Source organism: Heliangelus exortis, chromosome 1, assembly GCF_036169615.1.
Source record: "Heliangelus exortis chromosome 1, bHelExo1.hap1, whole genome shotgun sequence".
Lineage (NCBI taxonomy): Eukaryota > Metazoa > Chordata > Aves > Apodiformes > Trochilidae > Heliangelus > Heliangelus exortis.
Window position 1 is genome coordinate 64,136,962 of NC_092422.1, and position 26,428 is coordinate 64,163,389.

The 26,428-nt window shown below is 36.4% G+C and overlaps 1 protein-coding gene across 2 annotated transcripts; it reads left to right on the top strand.

Annotated features, from left to right (window-relative positions):
* Window positions 1–26,173, top strand: TSGA10 (testis specific 10). Of its 2 annotated transcripts, none has more exons than XM_071746104.1 (16): window positions 1–87; window positions 809–998; window positions 1,475–1,630; window positions 2,017–2,190; window positions 2,340–2,417; window positions 4,970–5,121; window positions 6,502–6,608; window positions 10,992–11,146; window positions 12,346–12,401; window positions 12,626–12,794; window positions 14,971–15,081; window positions 15,690–15,875; window positions 18,653–18,855; window positions 19,178–19,288; window positions 23,021–23,159; window positions 25,954–26,173. In XM_071746104.1, exons 2-15 carry the CDS (start codon window positions 972–974, stop codon window positions 23,118–23,120), a joined length of 1,785 nt encoding a protein of 594 aa, XP_071602205.1. In that variant the 5' UTR covers window positions 1–87; window positions 809–971; the 3' UTR covers window positions 23,121–23,159; window positions 25,954–26,173. The 2 variants fall into 2 exon arrangements, with proteins under 2 accessions (XP_071602205.1, XP_071602210.1); XM_071746109.1 differs by having other exon boundaries at window positions 23,021–23,155; window positions 25,951–26,173.
* Window positions 26,174–26,428: the final 255 nt, after the last annotated feature.

The window sequence follows — 26,428 nt, forward strand, 5'->3', positions numbered from 1 at the left end:
GGCCCGGGGCGAGGAATGCGGAGGTGCGGGGCGCAGGGCGAGAGGACGCTTCTTCAGGTATTGACTCTTCACGTACTGGAGCTTCAGGTACTGGTGCTGTGTGCGCTGTGGAGAACAAGGAGGGAAGGAGCGTCTAACATTAATCACCGGAATACTTGAAACACACACACACACACAAACCAAAACCAGAAAGCATCAAAACGTTTGGGGGATTTAATAAATCCAAAAGGTTTACTAAAACTCTGGATTATTTCGGTCGTCCTGCAAGTGTCTTGAGTGCTGCATGAACCACTTGCGTGGTCTTAGTGCCAAATTGCAAGGATGTTGCATTATCACAGTTAAGAGGATGATGGTGAAATTTATCAGCAGTGATAGTCAAGTCTTACCACTTTATTGGCAAGCATAAATAATAACTATTTTAGGGACTACAAATATTATAATGCCTTTTGAAAAGTTCTCTTTCACAAGCTGAGTAGAAGTAGTACTGTGAGAGCAAATAATATGTATTCTATCTGTACATTTGTGTGCTCAGAAAGGTATTGAAGTCTGAAAGCTTGCAAATAACTCTGACCTGTTCCCTTCCCTTACTGGAAAGGCTCAGTAACACATATAACTATAGAAAGTCATTAATGCCTTTTTCAGAGAGAATAGACCATCAAAAGTTAATTTAAATTTTAAAATGGATATTTGAATTAATTGTCTGCATCATCTTCCTTTTGAAGATTATGTTTATACGTTTTACATTAAAGTATCATTCATTACAACAGTCTGATTTAGTGAACGAATTATCTCATTTTTGCACATGCAGGTTATTTTATAAAGAGATGCTCAAATAAAACAAAAGAAGTCACTATCAAGGCTTGATACCTTTTTTAAGATACAGAGGCTACTATAAAAGTGAGTCTGGGAATTTCCTGAAGGTATTTAGAAAGACATTTTCAAGTCCTAAGTGAACCTCTACCTGTGGCAGCATGTCAAAGAAATTTTCATCCATCCAGGTGAGCATGGGAAAACACTGAAAGAGAGGGAATGCATTTAAAAAATGTTAGTTTATCTTTTTCTAAGCTACCAAAGCCATAATTACCAGGAAGAAAAATTAATTTATTATAAACAGAAGCATGCATAAGATAGGAACGTGCCAATAATGTGAACTTAACTGCACTTTGCATTTGCTTGTGTGTATATTGCTTTAAATAGTTACTAACAACTGCTTGCATGTTAAGTGGTTAGTAATGTGGTCATCAGTATAATTTCTGACAGACACTTGCTACTAAAAGCAATGTAATTTAGTGTATCTTAATAAATGGGATGTGTATCTGGTTTCTCATACTGAGAAATCTATATGTACAATCTGTCTAGAGGTTACTAGGTTGAAAGCTTATTAAATCTTTTGTAGAAATTTCCAAAACGGTTATATTAAGAAAACAAATAGTTTCATTCTCTGCTTTAACCTTATATCACCCTGTTCTTCAAGGGAGTGAGTTCTGATCCAGTAGTTTTGAAAATGCTGAGAGAACGTGAAGAACTTAAGTCATCGCTGAAAAAATTAGAGCGCCGTGTGGCAGAAAATCAGGGTAACGTCAAAGTTTTAACAGCTGAGCGAGACAGAATTCTCAGTCTTTATGAATGGGTAATTTTATTTATATTTGTATTAAAATAACTTAAGGTTATGTCCAGAAAAAAAATCCTGGTCTTGTGTGGGGAAAAAAAAAAAAAAAAAAAAAAAAAAAAAAAAAAAAAAAAAAGTGCAAAGTATTTGTTTAAAAAAATAGAAAAAAAAAAAAAAGAAGTCATGGAAATTCTGTGATTTGAAACTGTCATTTAAATAGAATTTTTTGATTGCTGTTCTGGGTTAAGAATGCTTTCCTGAATCAAAGAATATATGCACAAATCATTACTTCAGCTTTGACACTGTCCCAGTTCCTGGGATGCACTGCGTTACTAGCTATATGCCAAGGAATACATTACACTATTTGCTCAATCTTTTTGTTATGCTGCTGCTTCTTTTAAAAACAGGCTCAGAAGGAGATTTCCCGGCTTCATCAGGAAGTCATAAAATGCCCCAGGACTCGTAGAAGTACTGTGACAGCTCAAGCTATGTTAAGACACGTGGAGATAGAAAGGGATACAGCACTGTCAGATTTCCAAAGGATGACCACAGAACGTGATAGCCTCAGGGAGCAGTTAAAGGTTTGATTATGCCCCCCAAAGTTATTTTAACATGAAAACTACTTAGTACTATAATTAAAGTTACTAAAGTTTTCTATTGTAATCCCAAGAGTTGATTACATTATGTCTGTTATGAATTCAGGCTTGTTCTTTGCTGTTATTTGATACAGATTTCTCAAGAGACTGCGTTTAAAGAAAAGGCTCATTTGGAACAGAGAATTGAAGAACTAGAAACTACTATTCAAAATGTAAGGGCAAATTATTATTTGTGGAATTGTAAATGTCATACAGGTGATGTTCATGGTTAATCCTGCAGGACTGAACTGACTGCTTCCTATCAGGAAGCAACAGGCTTGGAGTAGTGGATGTAATTTACCAAGACTGTAGCAAGGTTTTTGACACTGTTACCCACAGTGGTGTAGTATCCAGGTTAGGATGTTGTGATCTGAACTGGGTGGGCAGCTAGATGAGGGAAAATTTGATTGGTCAGTGAAGTCTTATTGGGTAGCTGTTAAGTTGGCTTGGAGACTGTTAACATGGAGCACCACAGGGTTTTTTTCTGGTGCATGTCCTGTTTAACATCTTCATCAATGACCTTAATGAGGCAAAAGGATGTGTACTCAGAAAGTTTGTAGAAGACACTAAATTAGGGAAAACTGTTGATATATTCTAGACCAGGGCTGTCATTTATAGAGACCAAGACAGGGAGGAAGAATGGACAAGAGGAATCTTACAGAGTCCAACAAGTTCTGAATGCCAAGTTCTGAATTTGGGAAGAAGAGCAACTGGCACCAATATGTGTTGGGAACTACTGGGTTTGGGAGCTGCCCTGCTGAAAAATCAGGCCCTGATGTACAGCAAGCTGTACATGAGCCAGCAGTATGCCATGGTGGCATAGAATGCCAAGAACATACTAAGCTGTGTGGGCAGGACACAGCCAGTAGCTCAAGGAAAGTTATTTTCTACTTTTACTGAGCACTCATTAGATCACATCTGGAATACACCACATCCAGTTTTGCCACCACAGTACCAGGAATACATTGCCAAAGTAGCGTGGATTTAATGGAGGGCTCTCACCATACTTGGGTCTGGGACACCTTCCTTGTGAGAGGTGACAGGGAGAACTGGGCTTGTTCCATCTGGAGCAGAGGTGGCTTAAAGGGGACCTAAATCCTACCTGCCAATATTAACCAAAAAATCAGAAACAGGCTTTCACAGCAGTGTATGGTGGAAGGATGAGCAACAATGTGCAATAGCTGAAATGAGAAGGGTTCAGGCTGGAAACAAGAAAATATTTCTTTCCAATGAGGGCAGCTGAGCAGTCCTCAGTCTTTGAGATTTTCTAAGTCCTGAGCAACCTGACCTCAGAGTTGGCCCTGCTTTGAGCAGGAGTTCGGACTAGAGACCTCCTGGAGTCTATTCCAGTGTGAATTGGAATCTTGTGAATGTATATAATTTTTTAATATCATAATGATATATCCTAATGATATTGTATATCATTAAGACCTGATGCTCCAAAATCAAATGTAATTGTACTGTTCTGGCAAGTCATATGCAATATGGTTTAAGCTACTTGTGTGTGCAATTCTTTGCTAACATCTGGTGCTACAATAGAAAAACAGAATATTAATAAAATGAATATAAATCTTAATTTCACAGTCTTGTTAGAACTTGATTTTTAAACAGATTGATGTTGATTTCTATAATATATCTTCTTGTGGTTATAAATTCTGGTTCATTTTTTTACCCTTCAGCCTTTTAAATCCTACCAGCTTTAGAAGTATAGTTCCAAGGATTATTATATTAAACATTGTATCTGTGATGAAGAATACACTGTAGGCTTAAATTACCCTAAGTACATCAAGTAGTAAATTATCTTTAATCATGCCCTTGACACATGATGCGTAGTGAATACTGGGAATAGTTGTGTTTTGGGTACATCATGTTAATTCTTCTGTTTGTTGGGTGCCATTTGAGGGCAATACATCAATGTGGAATTTATGGCACTAATATTAAAAAAACTACTGCATACCAGAAGCTTACTGACTTCCTTTTCAGTGGTCTGACCTTTGATTGTAATGACACAGAGATTAGTACTGAAAAAAACAGTAAATGAGGAAGAGGGATGAGGTGATAATTTCTTACCTTAGAAGAGCTGCTTCAAATAATCTACAAAAGGGTAGTTCTTTAAATGTGAAGTGTATGCATTGTAATAATAAAACACAACTTCCTTTAAACCTGAGATTTCAAACTAGCTCTGCTGGAGTCTGTGGAAGAGTTTCTGGATTCAGCCTTTGGTTTAGGTCCATGGTGGTAAAGGCTTCATGATGATAACTTAGTCATATAACGCTCTATGCAAATGTTTAACAGTGATTTTTTCTATCCAGTTATTGGCATAGCTATACAGTAGTCTGAGTTCACCATTGGTAGTGTTGTGTCCTGAACTGCAATTTTTCCCATCATGCTCTCATGATAATGTCTTCTGTTATGTTGCTTTGCACTGAAAACTTTTCATCTTGATCAGTGCCAAACATTTTTGTCCTTTTGTATAAGCAAAAATTTACTTTAATAAATTAGAATATTCCTAGGCAGGAAATTGAGTGTCCTTCCAAGGAGGTGAAAATCACATTTTACCTCTTTGACAACTACTTTCAGTAGACTTGGAGTCAGGCCCTGAGTAAATGAGATACTTGAACATTTCTCCTTATGTGCTAAAGGCAGAGTAGAATTTTAATTAATAGGAGAAAGTCCATGCATAAATCAGCTTTTTTCAGCTTTTAATGTTTGATTATATTTATAGTTAGATAGCGAAAGGTTAGAACAGATGTCCAAAGTGGCACTAATGAAAGGCACCATTGATTCTCTGGAAACTGAGAGAAAAAGGTTGGTGAGACGAGCACTGGACTCTGAAACTGAGCTGAGCCAGCAGAAAGCTGAATATGTTTCACTTAGGTAAGTAAACTTACATAGTTGCATTTGTTTGACAAGCAACATCATCCTATGTTTGTTAGTTTTCATAACTCTTTTATAGCTACAAGAGAAAGGAATTTATGGTATTTGTTCTTAACAAGCCATCCTTTTTGGAATGAAATTGTTTTCCTCATTGTTTATGTGAATGTTCTTGGCTTGTTGAACACCATCTTAGGTGAAAAAGTAAAATTCACTCTGACTTAGAGTTAGGAGCTTTCTGTTAGAAGATTCAGGGACTGTTATTTTTTTGTTAATTGCTTATGAATTAAAAAAAATAATTTCTATTGTTTTTATAGAGGCAAGCTCTCACCTATAAATTAGTGATTGTCACATGAAGTTAGTTTCCAACTTCCTTTGCTTAGTCATGAACTTTTTTCATGAGAAGATAAAACTTCAGGCTTTCAGAGGGTTTATGGCCTGATGCTCAAATGGAAGTCTTAACAGGTTCACTACCATGGAGTGGAATTAGACTCAATCGAAGCCTTTAGTAAAGAAATCATAGATCAGTGAATGCAAGGTAGAAAAGGATAATTTACTGACTATAGGGAAAGATCAAGCACATAGGAAGTTTGTGCAGAGACATAAAAAGGACTGGATCACAGACTGAGCTAGGCTACAGGGTGAACAGACTGCAAGAGAAGATACTGCAGCTTTTTTTTCTTGTGTTTCCTTAAATATAATTCAGTTAGGCAAACACTTTCCTAAACCTATGAGCACTTACAAGTGACTGCTGTAGCTGACGCATGGGTGTTGCAGTTTTTTTTGTTGCATTTCAACTGGGGGGAATGCTGGTTGTTAGTCTGCAGTATTATGCAGGCTCACAATGCCTTTCTAAGGATACTGTGATTTCTAAAATAGGAGCAATTTGCAAAACTCCTTTGCAAATCCAGTCCTGAGTTACTGGTGCTTAATAATAGGTTGTCAGATTTATGAATACTGTAAAAATTCAGCTGTTGAAGATTAGTTGCTTCTAAAGTATCTTATTCTTTCCCTCCAAACCAGACTGATAGTTCTTTTCAGTTTCTTCAACAGTTTGAGAATCATTAATATTACTACTTCATTTGAACTTTCGACTTGGGTCTAACTTTAAATAGGTCAAGCATTTGACCAAGTAATGCTTATTCTAAGTAATGTTTATTCTAATAATTTCTGAATAGTTTTTACTTTCATCTGTTATAAAGAATGCTTCTTGTTTTTCTGGGATTCTTTACAGGATTATTCAAACTTTAATACCCAAAGACATTATAGATGTCCAAAGAATCTTGTTTTTTCTTAATTTTTGCAATTTTAGTGACATTTCAGAAAGGAAAAAAAAAATGTTCAACTTCAGAATTCTCCTGTTTAATGCTTTTGCTTTTCCAGTTTATTGAATGAAAAGACAAAACAGAGTCTTTTAGAGACTCAGCAAAGCCTTTCTGAGAAAGAATATGAAATCCAAGGGACAACTCTACTTTTGAATGAAAAAATTGGTGAGTAACAGTTTTTGTAATAAAATTAAACAGGCTAATTGTTCTCTTACCATTTCTTTCTTTTTTTCCCGTGCGTTGAAAGAAAAAATGCTGAATGCAAATGAAATACACTTTTGTCAGTTTTAACATTTCAAGTGCAAAGCGTTTCTTTAATTAATGGAAAGATTTTACATTTAAAAATTATATAATAAAGCACTATAGAGTAAGTCTCAGTGATATTACATGCTGTAAGCTGAAAAATATGCATTGGTAGCAATGTGCAGTGCCTCAACCTATCAGTTATATTTATGATCCACTAAAGTAGTTGTAGCACCTCTCAGCATCATCAGATGATGAAATCAGGAAAATATCCTTTGTAGTATGTATTTTATATTGTATGTTGCACCTTTTATATATTATGGAAGTAAAGAAGGTGGATAAAGGAATTATTCTTCCTGTAGTACTAAGAAATATGTTCACGCTTTCAAAATTGCAACTGTATTTTAAGAAGTCTTCTAGTATTTTCTATAGATGCAGTTGATATAACCTGTTCTCAAATGCAGTGCTGAATTTGTGAAGAGAAAATATAGCTAACCTATAGCTGTTGGTATCTAATGTTAGAGATGCCTGATGCTATTAAATGTCTTGTTTTCTATTACTTTTGAACTCCGGTAATTTGGATTTAAATATTTCATTTGAGATGAACATTTCACTCAAATTAATGAGCACTTAATTAAAAATGAAATTTTTTTTTTAGTGCTTTGGCTAAGGTGCTTAAGCCACTCTTGAGAAGGCTAGAGAAAGAGATGTTTTCTCCAGGTTAAAATCCTCATATTTTGTTTTAAAAGCCCTATATCCTTGGGGATATAGGAAAAGTATGGACTTAGGGCTTGATAGGCGTGTCTGCCTGCTTTTGATCATTCCCAGGAAAATGTGTCCAAATTGTGTGTTATGTAAGCCTCAGAAAGACAGTAAGTCAATTCATTAAAGCTGAATAGAGACTTTTCAGAATTTGGCATCAGAGGTCTCATGCCATCTGACTGAAGCATGTTCTAATTTAGATTCATTAGGATTTCTCATTACTATGTGGCAAGTCCAGGCAAAGACTCTTGTAATTAATGCCAACTGTCTGTATTGTCCTTTTATCCCGTCACCACAGGAAGAACAGTGGAAGATACTGAAGGAGAGGAACTAGAGTGTAGGTGGGGGGAGAGAATGTAGTGAAAGAAGAAAGTTGAGAGGTTTTAACTGCAGGATCAATTAATAAGCAATACCTAGATGACACTTGGGATGAGGTATCATAATCCTAGTGAAATAAATACAAGAAGTAAAGGTAACAAAGACTCAGAGTAAAAGTGAAGATTAGGAATATTGACTGGACCAGAATTTGCAACAGGGAGGACTGCTTGTCAGAGACTGCAAGTAGGAAACAGCTAGACTGAGAATCAGTGAATGGAGAAGCAGTGTGTAAATGTGCCATCAGGGAATGCTGGGGTAATGGAAGAAATCAGAGGCTGAAAACTAAAAAGGTGTGGGGAGGGAGTGAAGAAGGATCAGAGACATCTGATGGGGAGAGCTAGTATGAAATGATTAAAGAATCTGGAAATGATCCTGACCATTGGATGTCTAGTTCAGAGATTGTGGGTAGAACTTGGAACCATTGGATATGCCTGTACTATTTAACAAATAAACCCTAGTGCAGTTTATTTCATATACTTAGGGTATTATTTTTAATTACACAATCTTTTGCTTTTTTGGGGGGGAGCTTTGCTGCAACTTTTGCATGGTTTTGTAGGGAGTAAGTCAGTGTTGTCTAGTGAAGGAAGCTTGTCTGTCAGATCGTCTCCTTAGCTGAAAATACAGGGAATGGAGCAGGTAATTGCAGAAAGAAAAAGCACACTATTTAAAATTTTAAATATTGTAATGCAGTATTTTCTACTATTGCTGTCTACTATTGCTAGAATTCTGAGGTGGTGCATAACCCAGCTTCTTGGATTTCTCAATAACTATACAAATGGCCTATTTTCAGAGTGCCTGATTTTTGTTATTAATTTTCAGAAATGTCGAGCAGTCACAGCTGCAGCAGCAATCCATGCTTATTCTTTTTGAACATATAATATTTTCTGTCATGAAAATTTAGGTCACAGTTTGGAAATCCAAAATTATCAGTTAGCATTTTCAGTTATCTTTGTGCCTCCACTGGTTCTCTGTAAAATGCTTACAGTCACAGAATGGTTGAGGTTGGAAGGCATCTCTGAAAGTCATCTTCTCCAGCCCCTGATCTCAAGCAGGGCCACCTAGAACCCGTTACCCAGGACCATATCTAGACGATTTTGAGTATCTCCAAGGGAAGAAACTCCATAAATTCCCTGGGCAACCTGTGCCAGGGTTGAGTATCCCTCACAGTAAAAGAAAAATAAGTGTTTCCTTATGTTCAGAGAGAGCATCCTTTCTTTTAGTTTGTGCCTATTGCCTCTGGTCCTACCACTGGGCACCACTGAAAAGAACCCAGTTTCATCTTTGCACTCTCCCTTCAGGTATTTATACACATGTACCAAGACCCCCTGAGCCTCTTCTCCAGGCTAAACAGTCCCAGCTTTCTCAGTATTTTTCTAACAGGGGAGAGATGCTCCAGTTCCTCAGTCATCTTCATGGTCGTTCACTAGACTCTCTCCATTATGTCCCTCTGGCCTCTCGGTGCTCCAGATGTGTCTCACCAGAGCTGAGTAGAGAGGCATGACTGCCTCCCTCAACCAGCTTACAATACCTTCCCACATGCAGTCCAGGATACTATTACCTTTCTTTGCAGCAAGGGTACATTGGTGGGTCGTATTCAGTGTGGCATCCACCAGTATCCCCATTTTTTCTGTTAAGATGCTTTCCATCTAGATTGACCCTGGCATGTGCTGGTACCTGGGATCGTTCATCTCCAGGTGCAGGACTTTTCATTTCTCTTTGTTGAACTTCATGATTTTCCTGTCAGTCCCTTTCTCCAGTCTGTCACGGTCCTTCTGGATGGCAGCACAACACTCTGGTGTCTCAGCCACTCCTCCCAGTTTTTCCTCATCAGCAAAATTCCTAAAGTTTAACCTGCCCCATCATCCAGATCATCAATGAAAATATCAACCAGGACTGAAGGCAGCATTAACCCCTGGGGCACACCACTGGTAACCAGTGTCAAACTAGACTTTGACACTGGCCTGCCCATACAGACAGTTTCCAGTTCAGCTCACTGTGTGCACATCCAGTTTATATGTCAGCAGGGCATCTGTGAGTACCTTAGTGGAGAAAGTGTCAAAGGCCTTACTGAACTCAAGGCATACAGCATCCTTTACTCTCCTCTCATCCACCAGGCCAGTCATTTAATCATAAAAGTTGGTCAAGATGACTTCCCCTGGTTGAAGCCGTGCTCACTGCTACTGGTGATTTTCTTGCCCTTAATGTGCAAAGGGTTAGCTGGTCCATCAGAAATTTCTTTATAGCCAGGTTTGAACAATACTATCTTAGCAGGTTCCAAAAGCATGTATCTAAAAATATGGGGTGAAAATTTGAGTGCTTTTCATCTTGTGTTTTGAATTATGGAGAAGTTCTGTGGTAAAAATAGAATGTAAATTTATGCTATGATGTCCCTGAAAGGCTGAGCTACAGATCATTTTACTTGGATGTTTAATCTCCTGGAATTACTTAATAAGAATCATTCAATAAGCCAAATTACACTGACATTTAAAGAGTAATTTGCAGCCTGCGTGGGTTTTATGAGATGTAAGGTTGGTTCAGAGGGGTTTCTGCTCTATGAATGCAATGTGTGTAAATCATAGTAGAATGGATTCTCTGACTATTTGAAGGTAAATGTAGTGTGTAACACCTCATTAGGTGAATGAAGGTAGGGAGAGATCTTGTAGAATATGTTTTTGTAGTAAGTAAACTGCTTTTTCATTATTTGCAGTTTTAAAGTGGTGTTGAAGCTTATGAATGTACTACTCTTACTCACTTTTACATGAAGATAATTTAAATGAAACAATTATTTCCAAAAACCTGGTTCATATCAGGGTATCAATGTCTTACCTCATCAGTCATTATGCACTGTAATATACATGTTACTTCTGTGTCTTGCAGTTCTGTTTGAGCTTTTATTGTTACTTTATCAGAGAACATTGATTTAAATGTGTCCTGTTCAAAAATAAGTTTGTTCTGAGCAAGTAATTTAAGGCCTTGATCTAAGGAAGAATGCATTTCTATAAATACTAGTCATGTTATTTACATATTTTGAGAAGATGCACACTTCAGTGTTTTCTTGAAGGGGAGCTTCTGCCATGTTCTTTTATGCTTCAGAAGTGTAGCAAAAGAATCTTTATTTCCTATGGCTTGAATTAATAAAAATGGGACCTTCCTGCTTGTGTCCAGATAACTTTTCAAGACAAAGTCTTGTACAACAAGAGGAGATTTGTGCTTTGAAAGAAACAATTGCACAACTTGATAAAGAGAAGGCAACTTTGCAAAGCTGTGTGGAAGAAGGAAGGGAAAATATTGCTACTTTTGAGGAAAGTCTGGCAACTAAGGTATGTCCTGACATGTAAATAGTCCCATAGTCACAAGAAATAAACAGGGAAAGGATCTGTTGGGTCATCACACCTGTTTTATATTGGTATCTCCAACAGTGCTCAGAGCTGGCCTGTTTCTGCTCTGGTTTTGAGGCAACAATAAAACTCATGCTAACTTCAACAGCAATAGGTTTGAGCAGTGTTGAGCATCTTGTGTTTGGAGTTTCTTATGGTTTATACTTAACTAGATAAGAGACTTTAAGTACTTTCTTGGAGTGAGAAGTAAATTAGCCCCCAAAAATCTTGTTTATCATAAAATTTAGCCTAAATTCCTCCTGATGTTAGAGATGCAGGGCACCAAGTAGTATTGCCTTTGTTTTCATTGAAGAAGCATCTGAATTCTATTCTTTTCACCTTAAGGTACTATGTTTCATAAAGCAATTGCATTAGTTTATTGGACAGTATGATTTCAAACTGTATAATAAAGCTGCTTAGTTCTTAAACATTATGTTGTACACCAGCCTAAGTCATCTAATACTCATTTAGGATTAACTAAAGAAGGTATTTTTAAACTGTTGTGACTGTTAAGAATTTGCACTGATTTTTAACAAAATCTTAAACAAAATATATTTCAGGACAGAGAATCATCTTGCCGTAAGCACTGACTTTGCATTTTAAAAGCTGTAAGTTGTAAAATGGTGTCCATGTTAAAGAAGAGATGGGCAGGCTTTCACCTCTTTTGTGTCTTCTGTGGAAGACACTTCCTTAGCCTATCTATGCTGCTTTCAGTATTCCTATCCAAAGACAAGGATGTAAAGTGATAGACTTTGTGCTACCTTCTTTATGTAAATACAGTGATGGAATTTTTGTATTACCAGTTACAAATTACTAGGCTCTGGTGTTTTATTCATGGTAGAAAAGCTGTGATAACTTAGCTATTAGATAGAAGACATAATTTAGTTTTGGGAGAGTGAGCCAAATGCTGCCTTTAGAACTACAAAGTTTTGCTCCTTTATTTTCCAAATCAGATTATTGGAATTTTCAGCTTTAAACAGTTCATGATGAAACTTGGAAAAACACAATCCATTTTCCATCAAATAGTTAAATTAATCAGCTAGCTGATAGAAGGAAAATATAGATAATCTTGTTGGATGATTTTTTCCATTTTTACTGAGAAATGGGGAGAGGTTTATTTAAAATTTGTATTTCTTTTCAAGGAGAAAATAATATCTGATTTCAAGATTCTGAATTCTGAGTTGGAGCATTCCAGAAAGTAAGGATAAAATGTCAAAATCATTATTAAATTTTGATTAATTTGTAACATAAGCTCAAAAAATTGAGTACTGGGATGTGCTAGTTTATTTTTTTAAAACTATATTAAATATTAAGATGTTATAGCTTTGTTTCATGACATGCAAACTTAAACCATTGGGAAAGCTATAATTGTATGAGGTTGTGCTGTGTTATCATACCTGAAGTATTTTATTTGTTGCATAGAAAATCTGCTGAAGCCCTCTGTATATATGAGAAAGATATCGCCAGTTTGCATCGAGAGCTACAAGAAACCAACAGAGAACTTGAACAGGCTAACAAGAACAGAGAATCATTAGCTCAGGAGAACAACAGGTTACAAGACCATCTTTCTAATATTAAGCATGAAAATCAGGTATATTTGTACAGAGAACCCTTGACTAAAAAGGAAAATTATGTGTTTTTTAAGTAGTGCATAGAACGGTGGGCCCTCATCTGAAGTGAATCTGCAAACTATTTTTTAAGCTCATTTTTCAAACTCAGATTTTTCTCTTACTGCTTATCTCATCTCACTTGTATAAAGAAGACCAGCTATTCTTATGTAGTGATTTGGATGTTTGTCTTGATTAAGAGCTGATTAGTTTGTTGGGGTTTTTTCTGAACTTCATGTTAAAGCACTGTGGCAATTATAGTATCAATAGTACTTATATGGAAAAGTACTATAAAGGAGGAAGCAAGTATTTCTTATACTGTGTTGTGGCTGCCCCAGAACACTTAGAAGCTTATCAATATGACTTGATTTAACACAGTACACATTTTAATAAGGTTCAAAAATTATTAATAGCATTATATTTTTTTACATTCTTTTAAAGTGGCTTTTGGATAAAAGATGCTGAAAATACAAAAAGGTGTTAGTTGTAGTGCAACATTAGATTATCTGTTTTATTAGTGTGCAGTTACTAATGAAAGTAGTTAAAGTAGTTAAAACTGAAGTGTCTCATGCACACACCATGTCCATGTATCAATGTATTTTCCAAGCAGCTAGAAATTAAGCTTAATTAGTAGTACAGAACTTTGTAATGGTCTGGTTTTTTCTTCTCTTTGTTCAACTTCTTGCCTTCATCTAAGTTTTCTAATAGTTGCTTTTTCATTCTGCTGCTTACAATAGCTGTGTCTTTGAAAAACTTTCTGTTCACCTGGCCTTCTCTTCCTCTACAAGTGTTACCCTATTCTGAAGGAGCAGATTAACTTCACCTGCTTTTAGCAATAAAAAATTTTCAGGCATTAAGGCTGCTTTTTACATGAAGTCCTCCAGAGGTTGGTTCATCCCATCCAAGTTTTTAAAGAGATGAATTTTGCCTGTCTCTCTGCCTTCATTGTAGAGGAAGAGTAGCTACCTAGGTTAGATCAGGTGCCTAATTCTGCACTGCAAACATTAGTTGAGACAATTCCCATGCTAAATAACTCTTCTCTCAAACACACTGATCTTTTCTCTTCAGTGCCCACTTTGAGTATACTCGAAAAGCCAAGGTCCTGGTAGCTTTAACCACCACAGGCAGGTAGTGAGTATCACTAGAAAAGAAGAGATTTTTTTCAGGGAATCACTATTCTGAACCTTCTCTCAAAATCCAAGTTGTTACTGCTGTGGTCAGCTGCTACAAAACACAGTCTCCTGTTGCTTCTTGCTACTCTTGAAAGCTTTGTGGTTTTCTTTGCAATGCCTGGATGCTTGTAAAAGAAATTAGAAACAAAATGCCTGTGCCTCACGGGATCACCTACTTTTTAAGGGGCTTGCCTCTATAGTATGTACTGGTTACTCTAGGTTCTTCCATTAACTTAGGTGATACTCAAAGTATTTAAAGTAGCGTTGTCATTTCTTTGCTTGGGCTTACTGGAAGAGTTCACAGGTTTCCAGAGACCTTTCTCAGAAACAGCCTTTTCAGAACAGGAATAGGGGTTTCTCCACAGCCTTCTCCACACCCCTAATACCCCTTCCCCCACCACACCTTCCCTGGGTTCTTGTAGCTGAACGTTACAGTGATTTTGGAAGAAAAGGTTTCTGAACAGAACAGTTCAAGGCAGCCTTTCTGCATTCTCTTCTTTTTTTCAAGCAATAGTTATCAGAAATTTTGTGTGTGTTCTCCTAATACACGAGGCTTATTTTCTGCTGATTAGGAGATAATCATGCAATTAATGAATTATATTTTTTTAGCTGCCATCTTCTTTTTCAAATGTAGGTTTTTAAGAGACTATAACATGCAAAAATGAGGGAACTGACTCTGAGCCCTACTCCTTAAATAGGCAACATGTTTTGTTATGACCATCTAGCTGCTATACTGACTGTATTTTGCTTCTGAGCTGTTACATTCTTCTACTGACACTTTTCTTTTTAAGAAGATTTAGCATTATCTGTAAATCAAACAAAATTTTTTTTACACATGCAATTTTTAATAGAAATAGTCATGTTTTAGATTTTATGTAGCCTTTAAAGAACAAGTTAATAAAGCCATAGACATTAGCTACACACTGATGCTATTTTTAAGAGTTCAAATAGTATACTTTAACCTTATGAAACAAATCTTTCTTCATAGGTACTGTGTAAAAAAATAGCTAATTATCAAAATGTGCTTGGTGAGATAAAGTTGAAAGCCCTGGATTCAAACACAGATATTGTCAGGCTGCAGGATGTACTGAAGTCTAAAGTGAGTATATAGATTAAAGGTGTAAATAAAGGCTCTTGTTTTAACTAAAAATGCAATTTTAGCCATTTTTCCATGGAAGAATTTGCTTCCTAGCTTATTTGCTTCCTAACTTATTTGCTTCCTAACTTATTTGCGTTCTACTAATATGTTTTTAATAGTTTGAATGCATTTTCTTCACTGTTCTTGCAGAACACGAGTAATAACGTATATTTTATTATGTTTTGTTATCTGTATATATGCATATATACACATGTGTTTACTAAAATTAAAAATTCAGACAGTGAATAATTCAGACACTTGGAACTCTTCTGTCTATTATGGTATGGGATTAGTAACAAAAATATTTCTGCAATATATTTTTATACCTTGTATTTGTAATATTATTCTAATATTTTTTAACAGTTATCTTTTAAACAATAAAATGTGGCTATCTTGGACAAAATGCTGGTTCTTCAGAAGCTTTTCAAAGTTTTGACTAGATGCAAAGTTTTCAATGGAAAGAGAAGAACCAATACCATGTCATACCTGTAGATCTATAGATCTCCTCCTTCCTCATAACTTATCTTGTGAAGGTTACTGTAAATTGTTAAGCAAGCTCTATATGTTAGGAGAGAGAGAACTGTGAGCTTCTGGAGGATTACTACAAAGCCCATGAACAAGGAGAAAGCTGGAAAGCAAAATGCCATCAAGCAGAAGCAGATTGTAGCTCTGTTAGACTTGCACTGATCAGCGCAGAGTCTGAGAACCTTGGTTTGAAAGAGAAAATGGAGTTCCTTGAAACAGAGATAGAGCAAGTAAGTTGAAATCATTCTTTTATAGTGCACCCTTGAAGTGGTCTGGTAGTATTTTAAGCCTGCAACTGTTAAAAATTGTGCTTAATGCCACCTCTCATATTTTAAAGATACTACAGTTAACTGTATGGAGTTTGAATTTATTTAATAATGTGACTGGAATTCCACTCATCACACCTGGAAAAGGTATTTGAAAAATAACAACATATTTCAAGAAGAAAATAAAAAATATTGTCATATTTGTAACGACTGAAGGCATAGTGTCCTATACAACTCCACAGTATATCTGAAACATAGCTAGTGCTTTGTCATCTATTACGTTCCTTTCCCTGGTTTCTTGCTTTCAGCTTTTCAGCCTTCTTTCCACTGTTTTCCATGTCCCAAAGAGACTCTTCCCACTTGAAAACCTGAAGAACTTAAAGGGTCATGCACAGCATGGCTTTAGAAGTATGTTATGATCATAAACTGTCTTCTGGTTTGGGATTGCTACAGTTTTTGTTGTAGATTATGTCTGCTTTCTGAGTATCTCTGGCTATTGAGGGCTACTCATGCAAGCTACATACTCAAAATTAACTGAACTGCTGTTCAAAAAGTGGACGAAAATATAACACTAGGAAAACAGCACAGGAAGATTGTGTGGCAGATTCTTTTTAAAATATAGTAAAACTGGTACATGATCCTAGTTTGTCCAGAGAGCCTTAAATGGGTAAAGATTTTATCCTTTGAATTCGTTCCCACGTGGCTGTTATTAAGTATCAAAGTAAAAAGGCCTCTTAATGAAAACTGAATTCCTGATGTCATATTCTGGCTCACAGTGTTTATGTTTAAGGGACATATTCAAAACACAGAAGTTTTTATTCAGAAATCTTCATGTGCTTTGCAGTGCCTTGTGTTACTTGTGCTTTTTTTTAGGCAAGATGGAGCTGTAATGAATGTGATGTGCTCCCCCTACAATTATCTCTTTAGATCTCTAATTAATCTTTTAAGGAAGCCACAGTGCTTTGTCTTTTGCTTTGCTCTTCTAACCTTCCAGACTCATTCTGCCACTCACTGAAAATTAATTAGTTAAAAGTGACCAGAAAAAAAGTGACCCTGGGCAAAGTGCAGGTATTTTTCAAAAAGGAAAAACCTACATTATGTTAATTTTAAATTTACAAAATTCTAAATGCTTTTAGTCAGAACTGCTGCTGCTGGCTTGTGCATTTCTCTTCAGTGTGTCTTCTGTCATGTCTTAGTCATGCCTGGGTTTATGGGTGATGCCAGTATAAATATGACTGACAGTATCTCAGAATTCACTGATTATCTAAATGTAAGAATACATTTCATTGCCAGAATAAGAGAATCTCATCTGAAAATGAAAAAAGGTCCATGGCAGAATTTTGAACATTATTAGTTCTGCAGTAGAATTCTAGCAATAGAGTTTGAAACATCAGCTGATTTTTCCATCAGAAGCAAGTACTCTACTCTTCTAGTTTAAACTTATTTCCTTAAGTAAGTCCTGTATACATAAAGTTTATTCCAGAATGTGTGGCTGCTGCTTCTTAAAATTCGCTACGATTACATGGAGATATTTTTGTAGATTTTTGGAGCAGTTATAAGTTTTCTTTGCAGTAGAGTTTTGACTATCTGATGTTCCTTTAGAGTGGCATTTCACAACAGAAGCAGAATACACATCTTAGGTTTCTGCTTTAAGCAAATCATGCTAATAAAATGTCTGGTCCTGTCGCTGTAGCTTCCAAGCATAGAACTTCTTATGTCTTGACCAGATGAGCAAGTTGTTCATCCTTCCACCCCTACCCCTTGTCCTGTGAAACATAAGCAGGCTGAATTAGCTTACACTCTTGCAAGCACTTATTTGTCTTGAATGAAACAAAAAAATCTGTATTTCCATATCCTCTGTGTCAAAGTTACTGGGTTGAGTCACTCATTTCAGGACTCTACAGTTGATTCACAGATTTACCATGACCTTTGGTTGAGCATTATATTGTGCTTAATGTAAGCTAGGTTAGAGTAAACTACACATAAATGTGTTTGCAGTACCCTAAATGGACTCAAACATAACAAAATGCATATGTTAAAAGATAAAGGAAAAATAGCACCTACCTTACCTGCACTAAGATTAAAACAGGCAGTCTTCTGTGGTTCACTCAACACAGATTTTCCTAACTCACAATATCTGGGGTTTTGTTGTTTGTGTGATTTTTTTTTTTCCTGTAGTTATATCTCAGTTAAATCCACTGTTCCCTTTTCAATGGAACATACTAGATTTTATGGGTATTCTATTTTAGCTATATATCTTGCTTAATCTCATTTTGTATTTCATTGATTTTCCCTCAAAATTTATTCTTAATGCTCTTTTGAGTAATTCAGTGTAATTTCACTTTGACAGAAATGTAAGTATTGGTTTGTTATACCAGGTGTAATTTCCTGCATGCAAATGGCTAATTAGTAGTTTCTTGTCTCAGCAAAATGTAGAACCTCCCTCCTCTTCTTTAATGATTCTGCCTAGAGTCTATATCCATTGATCCATACATTTCATAGCATTTTGTCATTTCTGTCAAGTGCAGATATATGCAGTGGGTGAATTCATAAATATGACACAGGATTTGACTGAGGGCAAATAGAACATCATTCTTCCATCTTGGATTGAAAGTGGATTTTGGTCATTGATCCCAGACTTCCTTTTTTTTTTTTTTTTTTTTCTTTTTTTTAGAAAAATAGATAAAAAGAATATCTATTATTTAAGAAATAATAGATAAAACTTTAAAATCTTTGTTTAGCTGCAGAACAAGTGCGAGTCATCTCATTGCGAAATAGAGCTGCTGAGAAAACAACTGGGAAATGAAAGAGCATCTGTGGAAAACCTGGAATCTTTGCTTGCAGCCAGTCGTGAGAAAGAATTTCAGTCACAGATAGCAAAGGAAGAAAAAGACTCTGAAATTCAGTTTCTCATGGAACAGCTTTCTTTAGCAGAAAATAAACTGTGAGTAAATGACCAGGAAAATACTGCAGGTTGTTTTATTCTTCCCAAGTATATATACATATGGATGGGTTTATATCTAGTTCCTTTTTCCAGTGGCCCATGTACCTTAGTTACTTTAGCAGCAGGAGATTCCAAAGACCTGCTTCTGATTCCTCAGATATACCTTAGCAGATCTTTCTGTGTGGTGCTACCTTTTACTCCAGTGAATGTTCCTAATCTCAAGTGCATGGTATAGCTGCCCTTTTAATTTTGGATAATTGTATTTGATAACATACTTGAAGGATTATTGTTGCTATCTAATTAAATTGTATGGACTTTACAGTGCTCTGCAGAGCTCAGAAATAACTCAGCTCAGAAACAGAGTAGCTGAGGTAGAGCTGGATCTGGATTTCACCAAAAGGCAGCTGGGGACTGAACGCTTTGAAAGGCAAGTGTGTGTGTTTGTGCTGAGCTTCCTGCATCTAATTGGAATGAAATGCAACATAGTAAGAAAACTTAGACTAATCAGTAGGATAAACAGCAAAATTTAGTTTTGATGTGCTGTATGTCTCCTGTGTGTTTGGAAGCTATTCATGCTACTCAATTCAGTCTGTGTAGCTGTTAGACATTCCATCTAATTTCATTGTCCAGATTCTCTTTATAGCCAATGAAATGAGACAGTGAGATAAACTGCCCTCTAGAACTGCCTGTTTTAGGGCTGGATGGATCACTTTCATGAAGATGCTCATCTGTCTTCACTTATTTATAGTGGTGCTTGTCTTTATAGTGGGAGTTTTGGTAACTAGTTGGCTAGGCAAGTGATTTATGGACTACTAATTCTGAGATACAAATAGTTAGTTACCTTTTGGTTACATCTGGACTAGTCAGCTAAAGCAGGTCAGAGCGTTGACTTAAGAGGTCCACACAGTTTAATTTTTCATACACATGCTGTAATGACTTTAGCCCATAGCAACCTGTCTTCTCCCAGGTGCTGCTGCCTGGGGCACAGAAAGTGCTAGAGGTGGCTCCCAAATGGCATTGTGGCCAAAATAATTGGGTTTGTTTTGTGGAAGGAGAGTTTAACAGTATGTGCAAGCTGTTTCATATGATTTTGCCACAGTACCAGACAACAGTCCCTAGCCTGCTTCATGCTTGATTTATCTACATAGTCTTGGTATCTTAAATAGTTCATATCTGTGAAAAAAAAGTTTTTTTCTATTTCATGGATGTACTGAGGATAAAATATTACCACATTAAGCATTATTTTGGGTATGCAAAAGAGATGGCTGCAAGAAGCGGAGTGATGTGATTATAGCACAGGTTTGAGAATCAGATGGAGGGTTTAGAGGGGTCATCTCTATAGCTGATGTTAGGTCTTTTAAAGATGGATTTTTCAAATATCTTGATGTATATTTCAATTTCAAGTTGGATTCTCCTTTACCCCAAAGTCATGGCAAAAACTGCTGAACTTTTGGGTTAGATGTGCAAGTCAGTTTAAGGGGTGGTGTTGTTTGTACTTCTTCAGCTGCACAGAGTAAGCCAGAGTGTATGCTAATACAGGAGTACCTTTTTTTAAAAAGAAACTCTATCTTCTTCTGGATGTTATTTCTTGAATCCTTGTGTGTAAGTGCTTCCACATCACAGTATACATGTGCTCCCTGGTAGGGAATGCAAATATTTCTTTGTGAAGTGTTCATTGGCAGAAAGTTAAATCAGCTCCCATATTTAGTCTCTTCTCCTAGCTAAGGTTAATTTGTTGCTGGTGTGGTTGCTTATAGTTGAAATAATATCAACATTTAGTTTACAGTTTATTAGCAAAACAAATAGTAGAGTGAGTCTATGCTGAGGCAAAGATTAGCAGTTTTCATTCTTGAAGAGAATTTCTCCTCTACTTCAAGAGAATTACAAACATCTGAATTGTTTTGGGAAGAACAAATTTAGGTTCCATTATGTAGTCTGTAAGTCAGGTGCAAAAACTATATTCAAAAATCTTAGATAGCAAGACTGGAATGTTCTTATATAAAAATCCAAGGCTGACATTAGATTTAGCTGTCTTTTAAAGGCTAGACCTTTACTCTTTTTTGGGAGATTTTTCATAAAATCAAAACACATCCCACAAAATGTCCCACGGAGGTTACAAGAATTTTATTTCTTTTCTGTTTTTCCTCAGAAAGTCATGCTTTACAAGAGCAGGTATCGATCTTGCTTGCAGGGAAAAGGATTAAAGCTCCAAGTTGGCTTCTTATAGCAAATCTATTTTTCTGCTACTGGCAGTGAAAACCAGAAAATTAGCCTGAGAGAAAAAATATTACCATTAAAATCCATATCATAGTAGTACTGGAAGGAGCAGATTCCAGTACTGACTGGTTTTTTTATTGGTGTTGTCTGTTTAAACAAGTGGAGAGATGATACCCTTGTTCTAACACTGACTTAGGTAGTTGTATTGATTTACTGTCTTGGTGCAGAATGAACTAATGCCTGAAATTAGGAGGTAGAAGTGCCAATGCTGTCAGGCCTTGGGTGACTAACAGCACAGGGTACCATGAGGCTTAGGCTCAATCCATCTCTGGATTTTTCTTTACTAGTCAGGAAAAGCAACTTCCTATCCTTCCCATCCTCCTGAGTGCATAAGCAGTTTGGACTAATGTGGAACAACACGTTTGATTTATTGTCCTCTTTGTCTGTGGTGACCTAGCACAGGGACTGACTCTCAGGTACCCTGGGACAGCCCCAAGCATGACTTGCATATCTTTTTATCCCTTTCTGTTTCTTGATGCTTCTTTTTGCTGCCTTTGTACTTTCCTTTCCCAGCCCCAGTCTCCTCCCAAATTAAAAATTTGCCGATGGTTACTTTACCCATTGTTCACAGCTTTGCTACATTCACCTTGGTATTCTACAGCACAATGTTACCTGTGACAGGTGCAAGCAGGTGCACTCAGATTTTCCACCATTGCCAGCACCATCTTGACCCTTAAAGTACAGCATGAGTATTGCAAAGCCCTTAAAAGTAATAGAATTAGCAAAACTAGCAGTCAATACAGACAAGTCTGGTTCCATATCCTTTACAGTGTGTATGGTACCTCCCCAAGCACGAGGCTGTGGGATGTTGGTAGCTCGGTGGAGGACTCCTACTACCTCACTGGACTCTTGCTTCTAGAGTGAGCCTTTTTATTGCCAGCTGATTCAGTTCCTTGAGTTTGTGCTTGGTCTGATCACTCTTCTGCAGGTTTTGGTGATTTGCTTCAGTGGTCCACTCCATTAGGTAGGTTTGTGGTAATGTCTTAAGTCACACTGGGTGAGCTTCAGTTCCGTATCACAAGCAGTCCTTGTTATACCTTAATTTGCAAGGTTTTAGGCAGGCTGAAGTTCTTCTTTTGAGCCTGGGCCAATGCTATCCTCCCAAAGCACCCATTCATTTATAATGAACCATTGTCCATGTTTTACTGGGGTTACACACTGAAACTCAGGGGCTGTTGTAGCCAACCTTCCCAGTAGTTTCCCAATCCAACTCTGATTAGATTTTCCGTATGGACACAACTGGCAGCCTGAGAGCAAGATACCAGATGAGTCTGAACCTCCAAAATTTTCCAGTATGTTATCCAATCCCACATACTTCTCCCCATTCACCCAGATGCTGGAGTTATGGATTGATCCAATACCCAGGCCTCACCCCTTGCAGTCAGGGTGACTGGACCACCATTTTACAGCTTTCCCCCTGGGGAGTCCAGCATTTGTTAAATACCCATCAGTTTCAGGGTACTTCAGGTAGAGTCAATTCCACTGGCCCTGCCAACTCAAACAGTACAAGAGTACCGTGAACAAAACTGATCTTACAGTAATATCATTGCTGATTTAAGTGATCATCCTTATATTGCAGACTTGTGAATAGCCTTAAAGTTAGGCTTTTTCTCCCTGGAGATTTTTCCAATTTTAAAGTTTAACCTGGAGCTTCTGTCTTTCAGGGAAAATAGAGACAGTGGATATGTAGAGCTAAAACTCGGTACAGGAGTAATACAGAGAGAGCCACTAATCAATCTTTCAGAGAAGTGTATAATGAAAACTACATCTCCTTTAAAAAAAAAAAATACAGCTGACAATTTTAATTAGGAAAAAAAATTATGATAATGATTGTAAGATCATGATTTTGAAAAGTACTTAGTCTTACTGTAAAATAATGTTTACTTAGGGAACGTGCTGTGCAGGAGCTTCGACATCAGAATTACACAACCTCAGATCAGTTAAGCTCTACATTAAGAACATCATCACCTGAACATTTCCATCATTAATCTTCTGATTAGTCTCTGGACTTATCCCTGGAGAGGTAAGTAGTTCAACAACACTTAAGCTCCAGACACTGAGGGGGCAAAAAAGTATAAGTTTAAAGAATGAATTATATATTAACTGTTGAAATATTGACAGAATTCTGTGGAATTACATTTCTCCAAGAAAAGTTACAAGGAGATTAAGGACCACCAGCTTTTGATTATAATCTTTTACTTTTCTTTTTATTGAGCTGTGTCAGAACTATGGTTAATTGCAACTATTTGCATCAGGATGCTATAGTCATAAATTCTTAAAACAGTAGTAGAAATAATACCACAGAAAATCTCTGTTGGACTTTCCACCATTTTTGTACAGGTGTAGATGATAATATTTTCATCATTCATAAATCATAGGTCTCAAATATCCAGCCTTTCTTCTAGTGGTTTTCAGAACAGTTTTTTCTCTATGTGCAATTTATCAAGAAATATAAATTCCTTCCAAAAGTCTTCAAATACTTGTAACTGCAAGGAGAAGCAAGCCCAGCTTTCCTTTTAACAATCAGCAAAATGGAATCTTGACAATATGCAGCTACTCCCTGGACAATTTTAGTCGCAGCTTATTTCCACATTTAGTAGCTGCATGCCTGTTGCATCACACTTCCTCAGTCGATTGATGGCAGCATGTGTTAAAAAAAAAAAAAAAAAAAAAAAAAAAAAAAAAAAGATGAGAAGGGAAAGGTCTCTATTAATGACTTGCAGGGAATAATTTCTGCTTTTGATGTGGTTACGTACTCCCAAGATTAATTCGTTAATACTTTGTTAACTGAGATTATTACCTTTGGCACTCGCTTAATCTTTGCTATCAAAGCCTCCTGTAAGTACATAGGCTCTAAGAATATGAGACGTTTCCTTAGGTCAGTGGGCTCCTTCTGTTGCCCTCAGCAGGAAAACACAGCTGTGTCACAGACACTGACTTTGTAACTATTTCCTGTCCTTGATAGCAAGTACAGGGAGTCTTCATTCCTCTGCTAGAGTCCTAACTCCTCCTTAGTCTACATACAGCATAGCTCTTAAATTTTTTAAAATAAACATTGTATCATTTGAAATAGTTTAAATAACATAACACAGTTTTCTGGTTTTGTTACTGTATAAAGAAAAGAGGGATCAATCCACCATAGGAGCAATTATGATGCTTTTTTTATTTGTATCACTCCCTTTTCAGGGAGAGGTGATAGAATTCCTTTCTAATTTATAAACTCCTGGCTAAGTGCCCAATCAAGACTAATCTTCTACAAACTTGATTATGAATTCAGTTCCTTTCTTATTTGCTTTTTAGGTTTTGTGGGCTTTTTTTTTTTTTTTTTTTTTTTTTTTCCCCTCTCCAGTCTGGCCTTATGTGGCATGGTCTGCTTTTGCACATTCCTAGGGAACAATGAGTTTAGCTAAGAAATAAGAATGAAATATGTGAGCCAGGTATAAATACTTTTAAACCAGCTGGAGATTTTAAGCAAATAGCTGAATCTTTCTCAATTAAGTCAGTGTAGCTTTTGAGTGCAAATGAAATCTTTTTTTAAATGCTTAATTATTTTTCATTTTTAAGTATTTAAGACACTAATATAGGGTTTTTTCTCATGCATACTTTTTTGCTAAGTGGAAAGCACTATGGTTACTGCAGATTTATTTATTATTTCCTTACTTACTTACTTATACTAAATGATTTGGGACTGTTCTCCTTTAAAAAAACACAATAAAACCTGAAACTTTGGCAGTCTGTGCTATGCTTCAAAAGCTTAACTGGAAAGAATTTATCAGGTTTGTGTAGTGTAGTAATAACATGACAAATAAAATAGACTGTTTGATATGGCTCTCCTGAAACAGAGCAGAAATCTGAATATGAATCTGCTTTGTATAAATTATTTATATTGGATTTACATATGTCTGGGTGAGCACTCTAATGTCAAGAATACTTAAATTCTTCATAAATTTTATGTCAAGAAAAAATTTTGAGACAAAAATGAAAGAAAAAATTGTAAAAGATGACCTGAGAATAAAAGCAAGAATATTAATGCAAATATTTGGGTGTAATAATCAGCCAAGTCACAGAATTAAGATGTTTAAAATACATACAGGGGGAATTGATGAAACTTGATCTAGGTGTAAGTTCCTGTTGGATGTAGAGCAGAATGCTACTAGAAACAGTCGTCTGGGATGTAAAATTTCATTTTTCATTGCTTGAAGGCAATTTACCAGGGGTTGAAAAAGAAGTTGTAGAAACAACTATTAATTGCTAGAGAGGCTTTTTCCACAACTAATGACCAACTCTGCAGTGCATGAAGTGTAATAAGATAGCAGTGCTGGAATCACCTGTAGTACTCTTTCTCCTCTCCACTGTTTTGGTGCTATTTTAGCAGACAAACTGGAATGGGAGGTAAGGAAGATGGTCACCTTTTATTTTTTTGAGAATGTGGTATCAGAAGCAAAGATAACAGCAACTTTTTCTTATTCCATCTTTCTCTCTGTCTTCATCAAACCACATTCCTTGTTTCAGTAAAGTGAAAATGATGTGCTTTGCAGTTTGTTTTGTAAACCTAGTGGGAAAGACCTTTTCTCATTTTCTTAAGTGATAGAAGTCCAAAGCTTGCCTTTCTCTTCAAAGAGCATTATGGCACTTTTGTGCAATAAAATATATTTCTTCCAATGATCTGGACTGACTGTTGAAGAGACTGGGAAGCCTGTTCAAAGTGCTTTCAGAATCAAAACCTTAAAATTTTGCACATGGGTTTCTGATATCTGAATACATCTGAATGTATTTCTGTATTCACTGAACATGAAACAGATTTCTTTTTCCTCCTAGGAGTTCTAGTTTTGAGGACCTACAATGTTATACTCACAATGGCTTGTGAAGACTCTCCATGACATCTGAAGAGTTAGAGTTCAAGTTTGGTGCTCATTCAATTATTATTTTTCTGCGCTGAACCAGCTTCCTCTCCCACCCCTTTTCCAGCTCTTTTGTTATTGTGTAAGATGGTCCATCTCAGTAAACAGAAAAAAAAAAAAAACAAAACAAGTTCTTTTTACTTAACTGACAGTGTGCTTTTATTTTTAAAGTGTGCATAATTTCAAAAGATTATTGATATAACTGTAGAAAGGGGATGAAAATAACAATATGAAACTTTATTGGGGAAAAAGCTGTCTACATTCAAGTGTAGATTTGGGTGTATTTTTGCTGAACTATGTGAGTATTATGCTTGAGAGAATGCTGTGCTATCTCAGGATAGGAATTATTTGAGTTTTTCTCCCCCCCTTCAAAACTGAGTTATTTAGATAAATAA